General features: G+C 42.1%; 2 protein-coding genes and 2 long non-coding RNA genes across 6 annotated transcripts in view; 2 read left to right on the top strand and 2 right to left on the bottom strand.

Moving 5' to 3' along the window:
- Positions 1 to 3,951, bottom strand: part of LOC309532320 — a 38,044-nt gene extending 34,093 nt beyond the window's left edge. The window contains exons 1-2 of one of the 3 annotated variants that reach the window (XR_014219744.1): positions 3,466 to 3,951; positions 2,304 to 2,359 (exon numbers count right to left, since the gene is read on the bottom strand). This is a non-coding gene — a long non-coding RNA (uncharacterized lncRNA). The remainder of the gene's footprint in view (positions 1 to 2,303; positions 2,360 to 3,465) is intronic. The other 2 variants (XR_014219745.1, XR_014219746.1) reach the window with 2 other exon arrangements.
- Positions 1 to 8,496, bottom strand: part of LOC309532949 (uncharacterized protein) — a gene marked incomplete at its 3' end in the record, with an annotated part of 45,615 nt that extends 37,119 nt beyond the window's left edge. The window contains exons 1-2 of the mRNA XM_082223735.1: positions 8,222 to 8,496; positions 7,275 to 7,438 (exon numbers count right to left, since the gene is read on the bottom strand). Coding sequence (XP_082079861.1) covers positions 7,275 to 7,438; positions 8,222 to 8,243 — 186 coding nt within the window. The 5' untranslated portion in view covers positions 8,244 to 8,496. The remainder of the gene's footprint in view (positions 1 to 7,274; positions 7,439 to 8,221) is intronic.
- Positions 8,497 to 14,476: 5,980 nt separating this feature from the next.
- LOC309532283 (uncharacterized protein) lies at positions 14,477 to 17,114 on the top strand. Its single transcript, XM_082222507.1, has 3 exons — positions 14,477 to 14,645; positions 15,212 to 15,375; positions 16,456 to 17,114. The coding sequence occupies exons 1-3, from the start codon at positions 14,627 to 14,629 to the stop codon at positions 17,017 to 17,019; spliced, it is 747 nt and encodes a 248-aa protein (XP_082078633.1). The 5' UTR covers positions 14,477 to 14,626; the 3' UTR covers positions 17,020 to 17,114.
- Positions 17,115 to 17,743: 629 nt separating this feature from the next.
- Positions 17,744 to 21,002, top strand: LOC309532372. The gene is made up of 3 exons (XR_014219824.1): positions 17,744 to 18,108; positions 18,232 to 19,507; positions 20,689 to 21,002. It is a non-coding gene; the product is annotated as an uncharacterized lncRNA (long non-coding RNA).
- Positions 21,003 to 25,085: the final 4,083 nt, after the last annotated feature.

Below are 25,085 nucleotides of genomic sequence, written 5' to 3'. Positions count from 1 at the left end.
TCTTTCAACCACGTTAAACATGCCGCCTCATAGTATAGACTTGAATCCGGAAGAGAGAAACCCCCTCTTTCTTTTCTGTCTACCAATATTTTCATTTTTATTCGCGGTCTTTTTTCCTGCCAGATAAATCTTGCTAAGGCTTTTTGCCATGCTTTACATTGCCTTAGGCCTTTGAGTACCGGGATGGTTTGAAATAGAAATAGCATTCTGGGCAGAACATTCATTTTAATAACCGCAATCCTCCCAAAAAAGATAGTCTCATTCTTTCCCAAATTTCTAAATCTTTCTTAATATTATTCCAGGTGACCTCATAATTATCTTTGTATAGATTAATGTTCTTAGCCGTAATCCAAACTCCAAGGTATTTCACCTTCTTTGCTGTCATAATTCCGGTCTTTTGTTCTAAGTCTGCTATATCTTCCTTAGATAAATTTTTAGTCAGTATTTTAGTCTTATTCTTATTAACCTTGAATCCTGCTACCGCTCCAAACTCTTCAATTTTTTGTAAGGCTTCTTTTACGCTATGTATTGGATTTTCTAATGTTAAAACAATGTCGTCCGCAAAGGCTTTGATTTTATATTCCTTTATTCCTACCCTGACTCCTTTAACCTCTGCTGTTTCCCTCAACCTCTTAGTAAGTACTTCCAATACTAAAATAAAAAGTAGCGGAGACAAGGGACAACCTTGTCTAGTCCCTTTCGAAATATCCAAAAATTCTGATGTAGAATTATTTATTATAAGTTTTGCCTTTTGCTCATAGTAAATGGCCTCTATGCCCTTTCTAAATCTTTCTCGCATCCCCATCCTCTTCAGGTTTTCCATCATAAAGCGCCAAGAGACATTGTCAAATGCCTTCTCCGCATCAATGAATACCAAGGCTGCCTGTTTGTCTATTCTAGTTTCCAGATATTCAATGATGTCTATCACATTTCTTACATTGTCTTTTAGTTGTCTTCCTGGTAGGAAGCCCGTTTGGTCTTTATGGATTCTATTTTTTAATACCCTTTTTAATCTTTCTGCCATTATATCCGCAAACAGTTTATAATCGTTATTTAATAACGAAATTGGCCTATAGTTCTTCACCTCTAAGGCGTCCACATCTTTTTTAGGTATTAAAGTAATATATGCTTCCTTCCAGGTATTCGGAAATCTTCCATCTTTTAAGATATTATTCATCACTTCACGTAAAATTGGACATAATTGTTCATTTAGTATTTTATAATATTTAGCTGGTAACCCATCCGCTTTCCCTATTTTCATCTTTTTTATTGCCTTCTTTATCTCATCTTCTGTAATCATCTGATCTAATAGCTCTTTCTCTTCTTTGGTAATCTGTTGTAGGGGGTTACTTTGTTGCTGTTATTGATAAACATGGGGAAGTCAGAAATCCTCTCTGATCTACTTAAAATCACCTAGAGCTCATCTACCTTCGGGCCATCCCTGCCATGTGAAGAAAATAGAAGCTTGGGAAGCCATTCAGATTGGTGGGGGAAAACAAAGCAGAAAGGGTTAAAAATCCCCTTTCAAGCTCTTTCTGACTACACCCACCCCCTCAGCTGCAAACATGTGATGCTTTATCACTGATCTCCAGACATTGAACCTAGAATGATATCAGCTGTCTAGCAAGCCTTTGTTCACATTGGTGGGAGGAGTCAAACTGCCACAACTGTGTGAACTGAGGATCACCGATTTGTTGGAGATGTAAAACAGATGTGGGGTTATTTTACCATAAGTGGTCATTGGGGAATTCTGGGATAACATCTATAATGAATTTAAGAAACTATTCAAACTCACCTTTAAAAAAAACCCCAGAGATCTTTCTTTTAGGCATCTTACCATTAGAAATTAAAAAACACCACCAGAAGGAAACTCTTCACAAACTAGTTTATAAATTCTTACTGAAGCTACTGATCAGATCTTAGAACATGTCATTGGCCTGGTTGTACGTAACACTAACCCCTTATTAACATTAACCATAGTTAATAAACCATGGTTACAACTGAGGCTTCAGGCAGATAATCAGTTAAATCTTGATTCAAAGCATTGTAGAATCATTAAAAGCACAGTGAGAGCAGTTGTATCTTGAGAGCAGTTTGAATTTTATGCAGCACTTCATTGACAACATAGCAAGTTTTGGACAATGGCACTTTAAACTGATATGCTAGGCAGGTTGCTGAGTCACAAGGGCTTACTGCCACCAGCAAAGCAAAATATTTCCAAGCAAACTCTGCCAATGAGTAGCGGTAGTCCACATGCTTCAGAACTCCTCTTCTTTTCAGGCTGCGTGTTAAAACATACTCACACAATGGCAGTGATCAGTCTCAGGATCAATTATGGTTTATCATGCCAGGAATAAGGCTGTAATACAAAGAAATCCTGTAATCTTAATTTTCAGATGAGGAATTCTCTCACAGTTAACTGAATAGATAATTTGTGCTCAGGCCAAGGAAGTTGGACCATCAACACCAAATCAGCCTGAGATGACTCTGTCTCTCTAAATAATTATCTTCATTATGGACACAATCAAGCCCAACCTTATCATTAACTTGTATGCATTCCACGGGGCTAGGGTTGAGAGACAGAACTTGTCTAGGGCCATCTCTTGAGTTCATAGCTAGATAAGGCAACATGAATGAAACAAAAGGCAACATGAATGAAAGGAAAGTTTCCATGCTATGTTAACAGGACATGAATGTATCCAGGCCCCATAAAAGTGTGTGTGTGTGGTTACTTGTACATATATATTCACTCACACTAAAGTAACTATTGTCTTACTGAATAGGAAACCCTCTTTTAACTGAGAAATTTGGAAAGTATGAAACTGAAGTAGACACAAGCTAATTGTTGTTGTCGGTTTTTTGGTTTTTTAAAAAAAAAACTATGAAGAGAGGCCATTTTCAGAAATGATTCTCAAAATAGTTATTTTTATTCGAATCTTTATTGGCATTGACCTACAAAAACTGGCAAGCACTAGAAAAGAAAAAAATTACAACAAAAAGTACTATATTCAGCACCTGCTAAAGGTGTTTTTGCTTAGGCTAGCCTATCTAGGCATGTAGAAATGGAATGTGTTTTAATATCTTTTTAGCTTACTGCTGATTTAAATTGTATTCCAAATTTTTTAAATACTTGTTTTTAACTGTCAGTCATTGGTAATTTTAATGTTTTGTTTACAGAGATTCTATTACAATCAAGTGGTCTTTAAATGTTTCTTTTTCATGTATCTTTACTAAAGATTTTCTTCGTTTACAAAAGTATGTGCAATGTCTCTCTCTCATATCTTTAAATGTTTTTAATTAATTAATTGTTTTTAAAACCCTCTTAAAACTAGACAAATAGAACAAATCAGCAGCTCTTCCTGCATCCTTAAATCAGACAGGAATAATCCAATGTAGCTCAATCGGTGGGGAAAATTCTGTGCAGTGTTTGAGCTGGCAAGTAGTTTGAGGAGAATGCATACACACCTGGTGCTTCAGAGATATGCCTGCCCTCACTGTAGTCTTCTTCTTATCCTGAATGCAATTGTAGGACAGCCAAGCAGAGTAGTTTCCCAAGTTATCATTCTCTTAGGATTGCTTCACACACTATTTAGATAGACATCTGAATGTTCAGCAAATCCATGTAAATTTCAATTCAGATAGAGCTATTCATGACATCATAGATGTTAACATGGTGATCAGAGTTCTCTGTCAATAGTGTAATCACATTGATGAAGCAATACTCAAGAGTTTAAGTATTAACTGGTCAGGGTGGCAGAATCATTTGGTCTGGGTGAATAGAAACTGGTCTAGAGAGCATCAATTTGGAACAAAAATGAGGTTCACATTTAACAAAAAAACAATAAGATCCAACCTCCCACTAAACTACACTTTTAAAAGCTACAATCCTAAAAGCATTGAACTTTTCCCCCTTGCACTTTGCCTTTGCAGTTTTATTACATTTTTAATCATTGCTTATTGTTTTGATATATTGATGTAAACCACTTTGTGAGGTTCATTTCAAAAGCAGTACATAAGTAAATCAAACGGTAGGGATTGAGAGGGACGTATTTCTGAATAAATGGATCTGTGTTTTAATAATTAAAAATCATAATCAACCAAAAACCAAAGTGAGCTTCCAAGCAGAGGCGGATTTAGGGCAGCCCAGCCGGTCCCCCCAACCCGGGCTGAGCCTGGAGGGGCCAGAGGGGAGCAGAAGGATGAAGGAATGAAAGGAGCAGAATGGGAGGCGAGAGGGGGCAGCCTTCCTCAGAGGCCAGACATGCTAATGCGCTTATCTCGCCTCACGGGTGGGTCCCCCCTGCGGGGTGGGGTGGGGGTGTCATTGTGTGAAGAGGGAGCAAAGAGGAGACCGAGGGGAGGGGGGGGAGAAGCGGGAGACCAGGGAGAAGGAGGGCGGCTGGTGTGAGGCTCTGGGGAAGCCGTGGCCAAAGGGCGCCAAGGCAAGACAGGCGGGGGCGCACTCGCGGGGGCAGTTTGGACGGGAAACGGAGCGCGGCGCCACCCTGGATTCTATGTTCCCTCTGGCATATATATATTTGGCGGCGTATTAGCGTGTCGGCCTGAGGCCAGGCAGGGTTTATATCCCTGCAACCCCCCCCCAACCCTGCACACACAAACACACACACACACAACCACACACCACAATCCCTGCACGCACGCACACACCACAATCCCTATACACCCCCCTCCACACACCCCCTACTACCAGCCCCGAAGCTCCCTCGGGTGCCTTGGCGCCAGTCGCCGCCTCTCCGGCTGGTCTCCCTCGCGGGGGTGTCGGGGGCTGAGAGGGAAGAAGGAGGTGGGCCGCCTCAAGGTCCCAGGGGGGAGAAGGTGGGGTCCTAGGAGCCAACTCTTGGGCCCAGGTCCCTTGCCCCCCCCAAATCGAGCAGGGCAGAGCTTACCTGGCCTCCCCCCCCCCCCATCTTCTATCCAAGTGGGCGCCCCTGGGTGGGATATAAATAGAGAAATAAGCTCGTGGAAGTGAAACCCGGTTTCAGAACCATTTGGCTGGAAAGCAAACCCTGAACCGCATAAGCAGAATTGGTCCCTTGTCTGGTTGTCAGTAGCTCAGCAAGGACTAGCTTGGTTTAAGATTAGGGACAAGAGGAAATACTGAATGATGACGTGATAATGTGTAGCATTATAAACAGACTGGAAACTTGTAAGGCATTCCCAATACTCTCCAATAGCATCCTCATTTAACACTTTGAATCCCCTGATTTAGCCCAAAGTCTGAGTCGCATCATTAAGCTACTGAGGATTTTGGTTTGGGTGAACTCTTCCTTCGTGGAAGTTGCACGCAAAAGCAGAGAGGGGATCCAGCAAAACCAACCCCTTTCTGTATTCAGGCAACATTTCAAAAAGGGAGTGCATTATGTAGCATGGCAGGCAGGCAGGGCTCAGAAAAATCCATCCCCATAGAAGCACATGCACAAAACCACACATATATATCTATATCCATATATGCTTTATTGTTTTCTGCAAAAAGTACAAAATACATTGTGCTTACAACACAATGCAACAAACATTTAACAACAAAACAAATAAATAGCAAACCAAGAAACCAATAGTAATAAATAATAATAATAATAATAATAATAATAGCAATAATGAACAGTTTATACTTATACCCAAATTAAAGTAACCGCCAACCCCAACTAAACATGTAACCCACATCAACCCAACAAAAGCAAAAGCAAAATTGGAACATTTTGAAACATTTCCCCAATTGTTCCAACCCCAGATTTTGACTTTGGTCCTTATTTGAACAAGTGGCAAATTGTTCAGCTTTTATTTTTGATTTCAGTATACAAGTGGTCTTAGCTTGCTTGGGCAATGGGAAGAGAATGCTTCAGTAAAGGGAAAGCCAGATGATGATCCCAAACAAAGGCATTAAAATAACAAACTTTATTGAAAAACTGTAAAATGTATTTATATGGATGAGTAACCCTAGAAGGCGTCGGGAGAAGGGAAGATATTGCTTTGCTGCCCATTTCGGTAATCTTCAAGCAACATTTGCACAGGATTTGCAGCTGGATAATTCCCCGTTGCATAAGTGTTCCCCATTGCAGACCAGGGAGTTTTCCTGCTTGATGGAGTACAGAAGTTTTACCATTCGATAGTGGAGGCTGCCTCATCATCTCTGCATCATAATATGGAACTGGGCAGTTGCTTGCCTTGGAAGACTCACAAAGCGCTGTTCCACCAACAGCAGCTGGCTGGTAATGAACCGGGTTCAATTCCTGGGAGTTCTGCTGCTGTGTGGCATAGACGGGCTCTGCTGGTTGCGTGGTGCTGAGAGGTGGCTGCCAGAACCCTGCTCCTTCATAGCTTTCGGGATAATGGAAGCTGCGTGGCTGGTAATGTTGCTGCGTCGGACTTCTTGCACTGCTCCTCGGAGTGCTTGGACTTCTTCTGTCAGAGCGGCTATAAGGAGCTGTAGCTCGGTTCCTGATCATTGTTTTGGAACCAGTCACCTTTGTTCTCGCTCTTCTGTTCTGAAACCAGGTCTGAACAAAAGAAAGGAGAGAACAAAATGCCCATTATTTCCAAATGGATAGGTAATAATTTCACTTTCTAGCTCAGAGGACCACCGAATATTCGTGCCTCATGTGGTGTAATTTTTTCAGTGTGGGAGAACTAGGGATTTGCGGGACATTGGCTAGAAAAGCAGTGTTGCTTAACTGTGGTTCCATCTGAATGATGCACATTTGGTCTCTCAATGCAAGGTGCTGAAAGCTGCCCTCCTAATAGGAATATCCTATGCACACTCCCTTGGGAGTTCGGTCAGGTGAGTCAGGTTATAAAGGCAGCCTAGAAAACCAGATGGTTTTATCCTCAAATTAGGTTGAAACCAGGTCTCTTAAGAGTTTTTACTGTTCAAACCCAGAACCTTTGATATTTGAAAGTATGTGCCTCCAATAATTTGAGTGGGAAGGAAAAGGAAGCTTCAATCAGGAACCAGGATTTCTGAACAAGTATGGGCACAATTTCTTCCTGCAGTTGAAAAGGAGGGGACACAACGCACCCGCCCCTTACAAAAAGCCTTTCCATCCACGGTACAACAGGCCCCCCCCATAAAACCGCACAAAAACCCAGGAAAGAGGAAGTTGGCTCTTGAATACGGCACCTTTCGCGTTAAGCTCGGAGGCATCAGGAAGATCTAACGCATTCGAATGACAACGAAAGAATTATTCTGAGCGATTTAAATTTATCCAGTATTTGCTGTTTAAGGAAGTCCTAGGAACCCCCACTATCCCTCTTCTTACGTGCACACGATCTTCTTCGACTCCGATGCTCCTCGCCAGCGACTCCCTAGTGTGGTATCCGGGGTACTGGTTCTCTGCAAACTCCTTCTTTAAAAGCTCGATTTGGGCAGGAGTAAAAACGGTCCTTTTTCTCCTATCTCCTCCGACTTTGGGGTAGCTTCCTCCTGGGAAAAGACAAAAAGGCAAATCTGAAGGAAGCGCTCGGCTTAAACAGAAGCGACGCTTGCAGATCTTCCTCCCGACATGGAAAGCTCGGGGCTGCATCGCCTGCACTTGCCCGGGAGCAAGTCCCCCAGAATCGGGCGCTGCCTGAGGTTACACTGCGTAAAACGACCCCCGGTAGAGAACGCTTCAGTGGCAATTCTTTCAACCGCCCCGCTGACCACCCACCCGGCAGAGCGCAGAAGGGCAAAGCCTTCGCTTTTTACAGGAAGGCTTTTGTATCTGACATTCAAATCCACGCACTTTGTGGCCTTTAAATAAACCTCCGGTTGCTCTGAACAAGGCTTGCATGAAAACAAACCAAATAATTTTCAGTAAGAAGTTTACGCTCTTATTTTTATACCTGCCATCGTTTTCCGCAGCCGATCCTAACCACGTATATTGGGAAATTAAATCGCCGTTTATTTGAAAAGGATTTAACGTTCATGAAAGTGTGTACTGTATAGGATCGCACTTTCCACGCACTAAATGCTTGGTGTTTACAAATAAAGGTGTGCAAAGCAGTCTTGCCTGGGCTTCTTCCCAGGAAATAGTGAGACATGCTTAATCTCTCCCCGGCTACCACAAATGGGACTTTGAAAGTCTTCCCTACGCCGGGATCCTGAGCCAGATGAAACAGAAATCATCTTCCTTCCTACTCATTCTCCTATAAATCATTAGAGCAATGTTGTTGTTGTTTTTTATAGACAGTGAATTAATAAACATTTTTTTTAAGTTTCTGTTACCTTCGTTGTTGGTTGCCATCATGAAAAAACTCTTTCTCGCTCTCTCCTAAATTGGTTTTGCCTTAAAAATGGCCACTAAGATCCCTCAGGTTCACTCTGCTATTCTGCTGGGGGTTCGGTCTGGGCTTTTATCTCCGGTGGGGGAACCCCACCCTTACTTCTCAGCCGATAAGAGGGAATCACCTTTTCTTCCGTCGTTTTGGTAAACTGAGTCAATCCCCTCCCTCCCTCCCTGTCCACCCCTTTGGCAGTTGACTCTTCGGCCGCCAGTAATAACCAATTGACTTTCACCTACTTAGCCTGTGATTTCGTCCTTAGCCCTTGGTTTTAAGCTGTGGTTCCAACTTTATACTGCTGTTGATTCCAAGACTAGCTGACGTCGTTTGCCTTAACAATGGACACTAATTTTAAATAAACCTCCTGTTGCTCTGAACAAGGCTTGGAAGAAAACAAACCAAAGAATTTTCAGTAAGAAGTTTACCCTCTTATTTCTATGCCTGTCATCGTTTTCCGCAGCCGATCCTAACCATGTTTATTGGGAAATTAAATCGCCATTTATTTGAAAAGGAGCGTGAAGGACACCCCCTCCCCCTCCCCCTTTGCCCCAGCAAAACGTTCGTTATAGCTCTGATGCTGCGGGAAAGTAATAAGGGAAGACAATGCCGAGAGTTATCTGGTAGCCGGTCCCCAGGCGCCACCACAGGGCGCGGCTATCTTCCCTCAGGCATATACAGTGGTACCTCTAGTTCACAGGCAACCCTCCCATAAAGCTTCATTGAAGGCAGCAGAGCACAAACCTTGGGGGGGGGGGAATAAGGGCAAGAAAATGAAATAAAGTGTTCAAAATATCCCCCCACAAAGTTTTTAATAGAGATAAATGCCCATGTTGCAGTCTAAGGCACATACAAGTTACACTTATATGTCTTTAAAGCTTTGGAGAGCAACTTAACACACTCATGGTAGAAAAATCAATTAAACCTTATATCCCCATCTCAAACTTCTGTGTTTTAAAAAATGGAAGACTCATTAATGAAAACCAAACTTATTAACAAATCTACTTACAGCAGGATCTACAAATATTCTTTTGCATACAAAGAAAATACAGCAATTTCCCTCCACATTTATTGCCACCTACTCTAGCCTCAGATACAGAGACTTAAAAAGAAAAGGAAAGGGACAGAAAGCCATTGGTGCATTAAAATGTGTCCCAGGAATATCCAGCCATTAGAAGACCTGACCTTTTATCTCTAGAACCACATGTACCGCACAACTGACTTTTTTCTATGGAAAAATTAAGCTTGCACACAGGAAAGTGAATGTTTCAGTAAATGGAAAGTTAAAAGACGACTCCAGACAAGCTATTAAAAGAACAAACTTTATTCAAAACATTGAAGTCATACATTAAAAGACATTAAAAGAGGGAGCTTGTAAAATATGTACAGGATAGCAAGGAAGGAGTTGGGATGCTAATCTGGAACCTGACTTAAAGAGAAAAACTGAGAGTCCGAAGAACTTCCATCAACATTCTGCATTTGTACAGGATTTGTAGCTGAATAATTCCCCGTTGCAGACCAGGGAGTGTAAGTGCTTGATGCCATGAAGAAGTTATCAGATGATGGTGGAGGCTGCCTCACCATCTCCGCACCGTAATATGGAACTGGGCAGTTGCTCGCCTGAGAAGTCTCACAAAGCCCAGTTCCACAAAAAACAGCTTGCTGGTAACAAGCAGGGTTCAATTCCGGGGAGCTCTGCTGTTGCGGGGCAGAGAGATGATCTCCTGGTTGCGTGCTGTGGAGAGGTGGCTGCCACAACCCTGCTCCTCCATAGCTTTCAACATAATGAAAGTTCTGTGGCTGGTAATTTTGTTGCGTTTGAATATTTTGGCTGTTCCCTGGACTGCTTCTCGGGCTGCTGTCCAGGCTGCTTCTTAAACTGGTTCTCTCACCGCGGCTATAAGGAGCTGCAGAATGGTTCCCGATCCTTATCCTGGAACCTATCCTCTTTGGTGTTCTGGCTCGTCGGTTTTGAAACCATATCTGAACAGAAGAAAGGAGAAAAACAAATGCCCATTATTTCCAAACAGGAAGGTAATAATTTCACTTTCAGGTACAACAACCAAACAAAGATTAGTGTATTACAGAGGGAGAACCTACGTTAACTTGTTTTGTGTTGTGCAAAAGGCATATAGGCGTTATGTTCAAAAGCCTTTATATCCACGATACACTCCCCCCAAAAAAAACACACCAAGAAAGAGGAAGTTAGCTCTTGAACAAGGCGCCTTTCGCGATAAGCTGAGAGGCACCCGGGTGAACTAAGGCCTTCGACTACGCCAGGATTATTCTGAGCGTTTCAGATTGTTCCAGTATGTGCGGATTAGGTAAGTCTTGGGAGCCCCCACCATCCCGATTCTTACGTGCACACGATCTTCTTCCATTCCGATGCACCTCGCCAGCGCCTCCCTGGTCTCGTATCCGGGGTACTGGTTCTCTTCAAATGACTTTTTTAGGAGCTCGATTTGGGCAGGAGTGAAAACGGTCCTTTTTCTCCTATCTCCTCCCACTTTGGGGTAGCTTCCTCCTGGGAAAAGACAAAGAGGCAAATTTGAAGGAAGCGCTCGGCTTCAACTGAAGCGACGCTTGCCGATCTTCCTCCTGACATGGAAAGCTCAGGGCTGCATCGCCTGCACTTTCCCCCCAGAATCGGGCGCTGCCTGGGGTTACACTGCGTAAAACGACCCCCGGTAGAGAACGTTTCAGTGGCAATTCTTTCAAGCGCCCCGCTGACCACCCACCCGGCAGAGCGCAGAAGGGCAGAGCCTTCGCTTTTTACAGGAAGGCTTTTGTACCTGACATTGAAATCCACGCACTTTGTGGCCTTTAAATAAACCTCCGCTTGCTCTGAACAAGGCTTGCATGAAAACAAACCAAAGAATTTTAGGTAATACGTTTACGCTCTTATTTCTATGCCTGCCATCGTTTTCCGCAGCCGATCGTAACCACGTTTATTGGGAAATTTAATCCCGTTTATGTGAAAGGGATTTAACAGTCATAAAGTGTGTGTGTAAATGCTTCATGCAGTAAAATGCAGCAAATGCTTCATGTTTACAAGTAAAATATGTGCAAACCAATCTTGCGAAATGTTTCCAACCGAAGACATTTGAGCCCCTGTGTAATCCCTCCCCGGCTACCACAAATGGGTCTTTGAAAGCCTTCCCTACATCCTGACCCAGAAACAGAAACAACCTTCCTTTATAAAAACCCTCGTTTATGAAACCCTGAATTTATATCAATCATTTGAGCAATTTTTTAAAGACAAGTGAACTAAAAATCGTTTTAACAATCCTCTATTCTTACCTCGGCCGGTAGTTTTCATCTTGCAAAAGCGCTGCCTCGTTCTCTTCCAACAAAGCTGGTTTTCGCTTGCAAAGTGTCCTTTCTCCTCGAGCCCCGCTCCAGGTTTCTGGAGTTCGGCGCCTTTATCGCCCCTCCTGGCTGCCAATTGGCCGGCGCGTTTTCCTTGGAGAGAAGCACTCCAATGGGGAGGCGGCTTTTGGGGAGGAGCGAGTTTCAAATTCACTTTTCAAGCGCTGCTTGACCAATCTAGATGGGCTGGAGCGCACCCTTCCCTTAGCATCACCCCTTAGCAAAACTGGAAAATAGCCCCATAGGCTTGGAGAATTAATGCGCACAGTTGAAGGGAATTGAGAGGATGGGTTGAGGAGCGAGAGAGCCAGACAGAACTGTGGTTTATTTTAAAAAAATATTATTATGAAGCTTTCATTTTACAGACAGAGATGTGCCAAGAAGCCTAGATGCAGCAAGTACACTCTGAAACCCCCTGCCTTTTGAGACGAAGCAGGCGCCTTCACTGCACCCTTTTCGGCGCCTGCTATAAACTTTGTTTCCTTTCCTTTACCTTTACCTGCAAAAAGTTGCTATGCCTTTTAATCGGTGGTTTTAGCTTCACTGTAATTGCATTTTGCATGTTTTTCACTTTGACTTTTATCGATAATGTTCCTGCTTTCGTAAGCCGCTTAGAGGTTTTCGTTAACGTTAGGCGGTGCAAAAACTTGAAGGGAAGAATGTGAGTAACACCATTGCAAATAAATGGAGGTCAGTAGGTCTTTCAAGAAGTCAGTAGGTCTTTCAAGCCCAAGCGGTTGATGTTAGATGCTCAGAGTATTCAGCCCCGGACACATACCACCATAAACAGACATACTTGGATTCCAAGGTTGATGAATCAAAAATAAAAGGCTACTTCACAGCTAATACATGCCGCAATCCCCAGATTTTAATGTTACAGGCGCTTCAGGTTATAGACTCCACTAATGCGAATAAAGTTTTATCTATCAGTCTTGTGAACTGTCCTGAGATATTGTGATGAAGGGTGGAATCTAAATCAAGCAAGCAAGCAAGAATCCCCTTATATTCTAGGTAGATGTTCCACCGCTATAATGAAGAATATATTGAGATAAATTGCAACGTATTGAATCCCAAAGGATACAAATAAATGTTTTCCAGGAAATTCTGCTAGTCCCTACTGTAAGTACCTTACAGGAACACATATTTAAATCAATTGCCTTCTGCAGAAATATACCGAGCTTCTAAGCGATGATGATGGCAGAAATTAGAGACATTTAATCGTGTCTCTCCCACCCCCAATGTGAGCCCTCTTTTGTTCAGGGATAATCTTTCCCGAGACAGTACTGATATGGTTGCTGAGGTTTCCACATCTTTCTATAACACCCCCAACCTTCACGGAAGCTTTTTTTCAGTAGTAAAAAATGTAGTTCTTACTCGAAAAAAAGTTTCTTTGCCGATTCTGAGTCAGCATACCTATGATTAGGGTTTATAGGTACACTTAGGGAGGGTCCCTTGTGTTAATTTTCTTATGCAAAAATAACAAAGAATGTACCAACGGGGAATCATTAGTGATTAACAAACTGCCAGGGACTGGGAACATTCATTGTATGAGCTGGAAGATTTCAGAACGTTTTCAGTTCCTTTGAGGATCGGAGGCAACTATCTTGCCCCGGGTGTAGGGTGGAGCGGCAGGCTATTTGGATGCAGCTAATCCCTGAAATGCAGAGGAATATGCCACGTGAAAGTTGTGGGGATAGAAAGACAGAAAAAGAAATAGTGGAAGTGAAAAGAAAGGAAGCACCAGCAACGTTTGAAGCAAGCCCAGGAAACGGAAAGCTCGCTTTCACTCAAAATGCAACCCCGTTAGGAACAGAAGTGAGCAGCACAAGCAACGCTGACACCAAACCCAACATAAATTAAGCATAATAGAAACATCGCCCCCCACACCTACACCCACCCTCCATCCCTTTTTTTCTCCCCCTAATGTCTCAACAAATGAAACGGATTTGTAAAAATGTTACATGTAAAAAATACGAGAGACATTACACATACTTCTGTGAAACAAGAAAATCTTTAATAAAAGAAGAAGAAGAAGAAAGAAAGAGAATGCAACCCCCTTGCAGTTACAAGCGATAGTGCCTTGAGACTGTGTAGATTCAGGATTTAGTTGCGACGTCTGTCCGGGGCTGAATACTCCGAGCATCTAACATCAGCCGCTTGGGCTTGAAAGACCTACTGACTTCTTGGCAAGAGGAGTTTGCCTTCCCTTTATTTGCAATGGTGTTACTCACATTCTTCCCTTAAAGTTTTTGCACCGCCTAACCTTAACGAAAACCTCTAAGCGGCTTACGAAAGCAGGAACATGATCGATAAAAGTCAAAGTGAAAAACATGCAAAATGCAATTACAGTGAAGCTAAAACCACCGATTAAAAGGCATAGCAACTTTTTGCAGGTAAAGGTAAAGGAAAAGGAAAGGAAACAAAGTTTATAGCAGGCGCCGAAAAGGGTGCGGTGAAGGCGCCTTCTTCATCTCAAAAGGCAGGGGGTTTCAGAGTGTACTTGCTGCATCTAGGCTTCTTGGGCAAAGCCTTTCAACATGCCTAAGTCTTGGCGCATCTCTGTCTGTACAATGAAAGGTTCATAATAATATTTTTTAAAAATAAACCACAGTTGTGTCTGGCTCTCTCGCTCCCCAACCCATCCTCTCAATCCCCTTCTCTTCAACTGTGCATACTAAACTCCAAGCCCATGGGGCTATTTTCCAGTTTTGCTGAGGGGTGATGCTAAGGGAAGGGTGCGCTCCAGCCCATCTAGATTGGTCAAGCAGCGCTTGAATAGTGAACTTGAAACTCGCTCCTCCCCAAAAGCCGCCTCTCCACTGGAGCGCTTCTCTCCAAGGAAAACGCGCCGGCCAATTGGCAGCCAGGAGGGGCTATAAAGGCGCCGAACTCCAGAAACCTGGAGCGGGCCTTGAGGAGCAAGGGCAATTTTGGAAGCGAAAAGCAGCTTTGTTGGAAGAGAGCGAGGCAGCGCTTTTGCAAGATGAAAACTACCGGCCGAGGTAAGAAGAGAGGATTGTTAAAACGATTTTTAGTTCACTTGTCTTTAAAAAATTGCTCAATTGATTGATATAAATTCAGAGTTTCATAAGCGACAGTTTTTAAAATGAAGGGTGTTTCTGTGTCAGGATGTAGGGAAGGCTTTCAAAGACCCATTTGTGGTAGCCGGGGAGGGATTACACAGGGGCTCAAATGTCTTCGGATGGAAACATTTCGCAAGATTGGTTTGCACATCTTTACTTATAAGCATGAAGCATTTGCTGCATTTTACCGCATGAAGCATTTACACACACATTTTCTGATTGTTAAATTCCTTTCACATAAACGGGATTAAATTTCCCAATAATGGTGGTTAGGATCGGCTACGGAAAACGATGGCAGGCATAGAAATAAGCGTAAACTTCTTATTTAAAATTCTTTGGTTTGTTTTCATGCAAGACTTGTTCAGAGCAACCGGAGGTTTATTTAAAATTAGTGTCCATTGTTAAGGCAAAACCAATTCAGGGAGGAAGATCTGCAAGCTTCAGCCGAGCGCTCCCTTCAAATTTGCCTCTTTGTCTTTTCCCAGGAGGAAGTCACCCCAAAGTCGGAGGAGAAAGGCGAAAAAGGACTGTTTTTAGCCCATCTCATGTCGAGCTCCTAAAAAAGTCCTTTGAAGAGAACCAGTACCCCGGATATGAGACCAGGGAGGCGCTGGCGAGGTGCATCGGAGTCGAGGAAGATCGTGTGCACGTAAGAATCGGGATGGTGGGGGCTCCCAAGACTTCCCTAAACCGCACATACTGGAACAATTTGAAACGCTCCGTATAATCCTTGCGCAGTCGAAGGTCTTAGTTCAGCCGTGTACCCCTCAGCTCTTGAACAAGGCGCCTTTCGCGATAAGCTAACTTCCTCTTTCTTGGTGTGTTTTTTTTGGGGGGGGTATCGTGGGTTCTGGGTTTAGATCATATTAAAAAAAATCTTTAGAGACCCAGCTTAGAAATCTAATTTCTGCAATGGATGGGCTTAGTGCTAAAAGTACATTAAATCTGGTTTTATAGGCTGCCTTAGCAGCCTGATCCAGGTAACACTAACTCCCAAGGTAATGTGCAGAGGACTGCCGCCATAAGCAGCTTGCACTGGGGAGACTAAAACGAGTTAAGCTGCATTGCTTTTTCTGGCAAAAGTTGAGCAAGTACTTAGTTCTCTCCTACAGAGAAATTGGCATTTTGAAATATATATAAATACACTTCCCTGCCTAGTCCATTACCCCCAGGACACTTGGGAGGCTGAGACCCCAAACAGGGCACAACAAATGGGTAGGGCTTCTGAGTGAACCATTTAAAATTACTAAGTTTATTGAATCTTTAAAACAATTGCCAGGCATAAAGTGTTGCCTTCCAGCACAAATGCACACAGAGATGTTAAGTCTTGTATGCAGCCATCCACTTGACATTAACAAACGCTTGACAATTTCTTACATGTGAAGCTCACATCCACAGGTTATACTTCAATAAAGCAAGTCTTGTGGAACTGTACACTTGTGCAGCTTTTAAAGGTGGCTTTTTCTGATACTGCAGAAGAAAAGACAGCCAAATAGCAGTATTTAGTCATTCCAACTTAGAAGCTTTATATTTAACAGTAACTAGAGATTATGCACATGGGATATATGAATGTGGAGCTGAAGAGAGTAGAAAAATGCTGCAGAGAACTAAAGAGAAACCCCAGAGAAATAAGCATAATTTATTAAATGTATTTCTCTCTGTTGGATCAAGAAGACAAATTCATGGTAGCAATGTCTTCTATACTGGTTCTCTCCTTTCTTCCTTTCAGGTCTGGTTTCAAAACAGAAGGGCCAGAACACCAAAGAGGATAGGTTCCAGGATAAGGATCGGGAACCATTCTGCAGCTCCTTATAGCCGCGGTGAGAGAACCAGTTTAAGAAGCAGCCTGGACAGCAGCCCAAGAAGCAGTCCAGGAAGCAGCCAAAATATTCATATGGAGCAATATTATCAGCCACAGAACTTGCATTATGCTGAAAGCTTCAGAGGAACAGGATTGTGGCAGCCACCTCTCAACAACACACAACCAGGAGAGTATTCCCCGCAACAGCAGAGCTCCCTGGAATTGAACACTGCTTATTACCAGCAGGCTGCTTTTTGTGGAACTGGGCTTTATGAGACTTCCCAGGCGAGCAACTGCCCAGGTCCATATTATGGTGCGGAGATGGTGAGGCAGCCTCCACCATCAGCTGGGAACTTCTTCATGGCATCAAGCACTTATACTCCCTGGTCTGCAACAGGGAATTATTCAGCTACAAATCCTGTACAAATGCAGAACGTTGATGGAAGTGCTTCGGGCTCTCAGTTTTTCTCTTTAAGTCAGGTTCCAGATTAGCATCCCAACTCCTTCCTTGCTATCCTGTACATATTTTACAAGCTCCCTCTTTTAATGTATGACTTCGATGTTTTGAATAAAGTTTGTTCTTTTAATAGCTTGTCTGGAGTCGTCTTTTAACTTTCCATTTACTGAAACATTCACTTTCCTGTGTGCAAGCTTATTTTTTCCATAGAAAAAAGTCAGTTGCGCGGTACATATGGTTCTAGAGATAAAAGGTTACGTCTTCTAATGGCTGGATATTCCTGAGACACATTTTAATGCACCAATGGGCTTTCTGTCGCTTTCCTTTTCTTTTTAAGTCTCTGTATCTGAGGCTAGAGTAGGTGGCAATAAATGTGGAGGGAAGTTGCTGTATTTTCTTTGTATGCAAAAGAATATTTGCAGATCCTGCTATAAGTAGATTTAGTAGCACTTCTGTGTTAAAAAGTTTGGTTTCCATTCATGAGTCTTCCATTTTTTAAAAAAACTGAAGTTTGAGATGGGGATATAAGGTTTAATTGATTTTTCTACCATGAGTGTGTTAAGTTGCTCTCCAAAGCTTTAAAGACATCTAAGTTTAACTTGTATGTGCCTTAGCCTGCAACATGGGCATTTATATCTATTAAAAACTTTGTGAGGGGATATTTTGAACACTTTATTTCATTTTCTTGCCCTTATTCCCCCCCCACCAAGGTTTGTGCTCTACTGCCTTCAATGAAGCTTTATAGGAGGGTTGCCTGTGAACTAGATTGTGTCCAATACAGTTTGCCGTCTTTGACATACAGCCTTGATTTAGCCAGGTTTAGTCATAATAAAATAAGTCAGTTAATTTTAGATTCTTAATTGGACCCTCTTAGGACAACTAATTTAGAAGTAGTCCCACTGAACTTACTAATACACAACCAAATCAACACAGCTGCAACATGCTCCCTGCCTGCCGCCCAGCAAAAACCCTGAAACAACTGAGCCTAAGAGTATAAATCTATCAAAGCCTAAGACATCTCCAAATGGTTTTTTCACAAATAATGCTACATTATTGGCATATCATTATGTTCCCTGTTCATTTGATTATATATTCAGATCTAAATGGTTCTGCTAATGGGTCAAGTTCTGCTAACAGTGGAAAGTGTAAATAAAAAAATTCCTTCCAGTAGCACCTTAAAGACCAACTAAGTTAGTTCTTGGTGTGAGCTTTCGTGTGCATGCACACTTCTTCAGATACTTCTTCAGTGGAAAGTGCGAACAGCAGTGGAGATAGAGGACATCTCTGTTGAGTACCTCTACACAATCTGCATGAGTCTGAATTTACTCCATTCACTGAGGTATAGGCTTTGGGCTTGGAATATATTACAAATCCATATCATAAAACCTCACCTGCCCAGTCCACTATATTTCTCAACACTCCACTATGGAATTTAATGGGGCTGGGCGCTAGATTGGGCAGATCATACTGAATCTAGTGGATTTGTCCTACCCGGCCCGGCCCCTTTAGTCCTACCCTGATATAGGACCAGATCTGGGTTGGGTGTGACCTAGGTTGGGATAGGGCTGATCTGGGTCCACATCTTAATGTGTGTGTGTGTGTGTGTGTGTGTGTGTGTATAAGCACAGCCCTGGAATTTCTCAAGATGTGATTATGGCTGCCAACCTAGATGGCTTTTTCAAGAGATTAGGCAAATTCATGAATGCTAAGACTATCAGTGGCTACTAATCATTATGGATATATGCTATCAGAGGCATATCAATTGCTGGGAAAGAACAGGGCGAAAGGGTACTCACCTGACCTGTGTCCTGCTTTTGGGATTGCATAGTGATATGGTTGGCTACAGTGTAGAGCAGAATGCTTGGAAAACCTGGCATTCTCCTAAACAGACCTCATATACAGAAAGGTGGTCACATATGCACAAATTAGATGTAATAGAAGAGATCTATGAATAAAATAGCTACAAGTAGTTCTTAGTTGCCAACTGACCAGATCTTCTTCCTGAATCATTTGCAGTTAAAGAAATAAAAACAAGCATTTAATGCATGCAGTTAAAAAACCAACCAACCATATCCTTGCCTTCAGAAGATGCACTCAGTCTATACTGACTCTGTATGTCCCTCATCCCTAAAAAAAAAAAGCTGCTTTCTCTCTTGGAGATGACGAGTACTCTATCCATTGTAAATAAGCTCAATTAACAGCAAAAGTAGCTATGCTGGCCCATTAGAAAACAACAACAACAACTCCACAATCCACAGTAGGGTAATGTGTTTCACAAAGCAGGGGGTGAGGGAGATCAGAGTTTCTTTCTTATTTAAGCACAAAAAGATGTTGTAATCATGACCTGCAAGATAAAGACAACAGACTGAGATGCCATTCATTTGAGGCAGTAGAATCTAGCACAAAAGTTAGCACCCATTTCACAATGGCTTTTTCAGATTACCATTTCAATCGGTAAGCATTCATTGTAAAATTGGTGCAGGGGGAATCTTTTCAATTCTGCAAAACCAACAGAAGAGTCTTGTAGCACCTGAAAGATTAACAAATTTATTATGACACACACAATATAATTCACTTCATTGGATGCATAAAGTATTATCCTGAGTTGCAGGGACACAATTGGTGGGGAGCTTGTAAAAAGATATCAGAGGGAAACTAAATGCTGAACTATACAGTTGAGGATAATGACCTTTTAAACTGCAATGATGCACCAAAAACAGTAGTTGATAACACAGACCTCCTTGCACTGGTAAGCCAGTTTTTAGCACATCCAGTGTGGTTTTAAAAAACGTAAACCCAGCCCCTATTAGAATCATAGAATCATAGAGTTGGAAGAGACCACAAGGGCCATTGAGTCCAACCCCCTGCCAAGCAGGAAACACCATCAGAGCACTCCTGACATATGGTTGTCAAGCCTCTGCTTAAAGACCTCCAAAGCAGGAGACTCCACCACACTCCTTGGCAGCAAATTCCACTGTCGAACAGCTCTTACTGTCAGGAAGTTCTTCCTAATGTTTAGGTGGAATCTTCTTTCTTGTAGTTTGCATCCATTGCTCCGTGTCCGCTTCTCTGGAGCAGCAGAAAACAACCTTTCTCCCTCCTCTATGTGACATCCTTTTATATATTTGAACATGGCTATCATATCACCCCTTAACCTCCTCTTCTCCAGGCTAAACATGCCCAGCTCCCTTAGCCGTTCCTCATAAGGCATCGTTTCCAGGCCTTTGACCATTTTGGTTGCCCTCCTCTGGACACGTTCCAGTTTGTCAGTGTCCTTCTTGAATTGTGGTGCCCAGAACTGGACACAGTACTCCAGGTGAGGTCTGACCAGAGCAGAATACAGTGGCACTATTACTTCCCTTGATCTAGATGCTATACTCCTATTGATGCAGCCCTACTGATATTGTATTGATTCCATCTGCAAATAATAGCACTGGTGCGTTGTAATTCAGTGGTCTCATGGTTTGAGGCCACTTCATTCAATAATGAACACCTTAAGGTCAGTGACAGAGCATCCTGAGAAGCTGAAATGTTCCCTCATTGGCTTTTCTATACTGCCATTTCAGATTTGTGCTCATTCATTCTTTTTCATAGACCAGCTAGAAGGCAACTGATGGCATATATTACTTTGGAAGATGAGCAGGTGAATTAGCCCCATTATTAGCTCCTGTAATAATTATGTTAAACTAGATATGGGAATAGAGTTGGTATCTGGCTCTGCCACAGCGTCTGGTCCCTCTTGTTCACAATCCTGTTATATGGCCTGTTACTCATAAAGAGGTGTTTTTAGGTTAATGGGCTGTCACCCAAGGCCTGTGATAGGAAAGTGTCACCAATGCATCTCAGATAGAAGAGAGGCTTTCAGTTCTGAGGTCACTCTTGTTTTATAACAGATTGAACTAAGTAGGTAATTGACCTGATGTGATCAATCCTCTCCTCTGAACAGGTTAACCAAAACTGGATGATTACCAAAGTCTCAGAGCTGTTTGGAGAGTATCTGAAAAGGATAAAATACAACTGAATAAAATAGGCATTCACAGCCACAACTGCAAGGGAACCTTATTTTTTATTTCATTTTTAAAATTAAGATTACAATCCTAAACACACTATGGAGTAAGTCCCATTTAATTCAGTGGATTTTATTTCTGTCGCACACATATTTAGTCTATAAGAAGGTGACGGTACACAGGGTTTTTTAAAACCATATAGTGAGAAAATCCCCTTATAAAATATGGGAGAATATATAAAGAAATACTAGAACCTAAGACCTCACCGACAGAAGCCATGGCAGTAAAAAAGAAAAATATGAAAGGAGACTGCCAATGTATAGAATATTAGAAGAAAACAATAACAAATTGACGCTGAAGAAGTTTGAAGAAATTAAGTTGTACCTGATGGATTAGTTACAATATTTTCAATTAAATGAAAGATTAAGTATAGATTTAAAAAAGGATTTGAAAATAAGACTTCAGATTTGGAAAAAGAACTAATCCAATCCAAAGGAAAATATATTTCAAAAATGTACAATCTATATCTTGAGTGGGAGGTAAAAGAACAGGTAAAAGAAAGGGGTGATGGTGTCTTGGGCCCAAGAACTTGGATATAATATTCACATAGACTCATAGAATCATAGAGTTGGAAGAGACCACAAGGGCGATCGAGTCCAACCCCATGAACCAGTGGGAGAAATTATGGAAGGTGGACATGAAGTTTACAGTGTGCTATAATCTTAGAGAAAACATCATGAAAATCAAGTACAGATGGCACCTTACGCCGATCAAGTTGTATTAAAATAGATCAGAAGTGTGCTGGAGATGCAAAAAGGGTAAAGGTTCGTATATGCATATGTGGTGGGAATTATACAGTAATGAATTAAAAAAGATACTAAAATTCCCATTTACAAAGAGGCCAGACCAGAAGCCTTCTTTTTAGGAATAATGTCAACAGAAATTTTAAAAAATAGCAGACCACTCTTCATGTACGCAACAACAGCAGCCATGATTCTGGTGGCAAAGTGAAAAGACCCCTCACAAAAACCGAATGGCAGGTTAAAATGATACAATACTTATAATTGGCAAGGATGACAGGGAGAGTTAGAGGATACCCGCTGCAGAATATCAATAAGGAATGGATAGTATTTAAAGAATATTTAAAAAACTATTGTGATAACAAAAACTTCCTGGCAGATCTTGAGTGACTCTTGTAATATAAAGGTGAAAAACAATAGAACTTTGATAAGATTTTGGAAAACAGAACAACAATAAGGTACTGTGTGATAAATAACAAAATGAGAAATAGTACAATGAGAATAATCGGAATTATATTTTAATTACTTTAATTTTTTATCTTTACCTTTTTCTTTAATTTCCTTTTTCCTCTTTCTTTGAAAAGTAGTTGTAGATTGTAAGGATGTAGTGTGTGATTTAAATATTTTATTGTTGTGTGCTCTTATGTAGGTTAGTATTGATTGTTCAATAGTTAATAATCATAATAATGATTACACTGTAAATTTTAATGATAGGGTTGTCACCTGTTCATGATTTTTATGGGCTGCTCATATTTTGAGACCACAAGGAAATAATATTACAGAGTTCGTTGTTTGTTTGGTTTATCATTCTTGTTGCGTCCCAACAGTCTTCAATGAGTGTGTTTTCATAGATTGGAGGAAATGGTTTCTGATGGTAGGGTCTTTTTAAACTACCCATTTGTTGCTTGTAGAAAAACAATAGGATTCTAGCATTGTAGGGGCTTGGAAGAGATGACCCTCATGGTACCTTCAAACTTCTACAATTCTATAATACCGGCATTATTTTGGCAGACCTACTTTGAAAAAAGAAAATTGCTGTGAAGAATATCGTGGTGTTATGACCATTAATCAATGATTACCTTTGTTTCCAAGTTCTTATTTAAAACAGCTATGACTCAGGAAGTCCATGGTTCAATTCTAATGTCTGCTAAAAGCTCACTAATGTCACAATCCAATGCACACACTGCTCTCAGAGTAAACCCCATAAGACACAGGCTATGTAGACATTAGTGGATTAAAACACATTGAGGTCATGCCCCCCTGCTGTGTTTCACATCATTTTAGCACATTGCTGTACATACCAGATAAAGGGTTTAGGTCTGATGTCTTCATCTGATGTGAATTACCTGTTTGGTTTCCCCTTGCCTGCAACTCCTATCCACAAAGCTGTCATCTGCTCAAGTGCAACAACTGTCTGAAATGCACACACCTCAGCTTAACTGAAAAGTGAATGTGGATTATGTTTTTGACATGGTGGGAAACTGGTTTCAGGGCAAATGTATGAAACAGCCGCATTTCTCAATAAACTTTGGAATAGATATGGATTGTGGGAAGTGTCATGCCTACACGCGGTGGGAATGCTCTGGAGCCACAGTAAATGGTAATGTGTACACAGCCAAAGATAAGTCTGGGATGTAAGCTGTAGGTGGCCTTGAGCAAGACCCCCTGCCCCCCTGACCTTTGCAGCTGAGATAATGCTGATCTATCTTAGAGGGTTGTTTAAGGATTGCAGAAAGGTATTTTTGCTCAAATGCATTAAATTAGAATCTTCATAATCATAACCTGATCGTAATCAGCCTCCTGATGTGACTCCTTGGCGTGCCCACAACTTGTCAAGGTTAAAAAGTGATAACTTTACATTTGAGAAAAGCTTGTACACCAGATTTTAAAACAAAAACCAACTTCTTATAATTGCAACAGTAGAAGTTGGCCGTCTCCCAAGCTGGTGCCCTTCAGTTGGACTACAACTGGTTTGCTGGCTGCGGCTGATGTGAGCTCCAGTCCAAAACATCTAGAGGGCACCAGCTTGGGAAAGCCTGAGACGAGTAGTGACTGCCAACAGAAAGTTGTGGTGTTCCTGTTCAGGGCTCCAGTGAGCCTTAATTAGGAACCACATAGTGGTCTTTGGAGTGCACAGGAGTACAGGGTGGCAGAGCGCTCCTTTACCCTCTACTCTTTGAAATTACTATTATTATTTATTGCATTTATATTCCCACAAGTGTCAGTTCCTAGTTTTTAAGGCTTCACCGCCCTGCGGCTCCAGTCCATACACTTTGCCATAGTTGAAGGACGCTGTTGCAGGATCCCCTACGAGCAGAGAGCTTGCTCATGGGGATGTGGTGTGTCTGAGGGTTTATCCCTCTACAATGCCGGCTCACCCATGAGGTGAGGTGACTGCCGGGCGACAGGATCCACCGCCCTATTCCTGATGTAAATCTTCCCGAGGGGGAGGTGCCATTTTGGGGTCCGCTTCAGGTGCCAAAATGTCTTGGGCTGGCCCCGCCCCACTCCTTGCCAGTTTGCCCAATCTATTCAAGGACTCCAGCAGCCTTATTCAATTATTTAAAACTCCCAGCGGGGAGATCGATTGGGTATTCCGTTAACTTTTTATTACGGGACAGCCCTCCTGAACACCTCTGAAAAATTGGCCTGTTTTGCCAAAGAGCAGCAACTTTGAGGAGAAATGACTGTGGAGACGAGACGGCAAGTTACATTCTCCAGGGAAGCAAACTCTCCGTCTGACAGAACGTCTGGTTTCAATGATTCTTTTATCCTTGCAATGTATTTTATTCCGCCTTGATTTTCTCTTCTGCGTTTTATCTTTTGTAATGGCTTTGGGCTGACAAAATTAATAAGTGATGAATAACAACAACAATATAGTCTTTTGTCCCTGTTCTGACAGGGGAAAGGGGTGCTGGAAGGGGTGTCACCCTCAGGGCCGGATTTAGGTTGATGAGGCCCTAAGCTACTGAAGGTAACAGGGCCCTTTATATGTCCAGCTGTCCTTTGTCAATGACAAACTGTTGCTGTTTTTTGTGTTGAATATATGCTATATGGTAATTTATGGACCTAATAGGAATCTAAAGCCATTTGAACATAACAAAATATGCAGAATGTAGGCATCCTACATATTGCTGTTGTTGTTTAGTCGTGTCCGACTCTTCGTGACCCCATGGACCAAAGCACGCCAGGCACTCCTGTCTTCCGCTGCCTCCCACATATTGGTCAAACTCATGTTTGTGGCTTTGAGAACACTGTCCAACCATCTCGTCCTCTGTCGTCCCCTTCTCCTTG

This window comes from Podarcis vaucheri, assembly GCF_965113315.1.
Source record: "Podarcis vaucheri genome assembly, chromosome: 5".
Lineage (NCBI taxonomy): Eukaryota > Metazoa > Chordata > Lepidosauria > Squamata > Lacertidae > Podarcis > Podarcis vaucheri.
Note: the sequence above shows the minus strand (reverse complement) of the source record. Positions and strands in the feature narration are given on the sequence as shown.

Coding starts and splice junctions, on each gene's coding strand:
- LOC309532283 (XM_082222507.1), top strand. Junction 15,376..16,455: donor TCGAGGAAGATCGTGTGCAC/GTAAGAATCGGG, acceptor TCTTCCTTTCAG/GTCTGGTTTCAAAACAGAAG.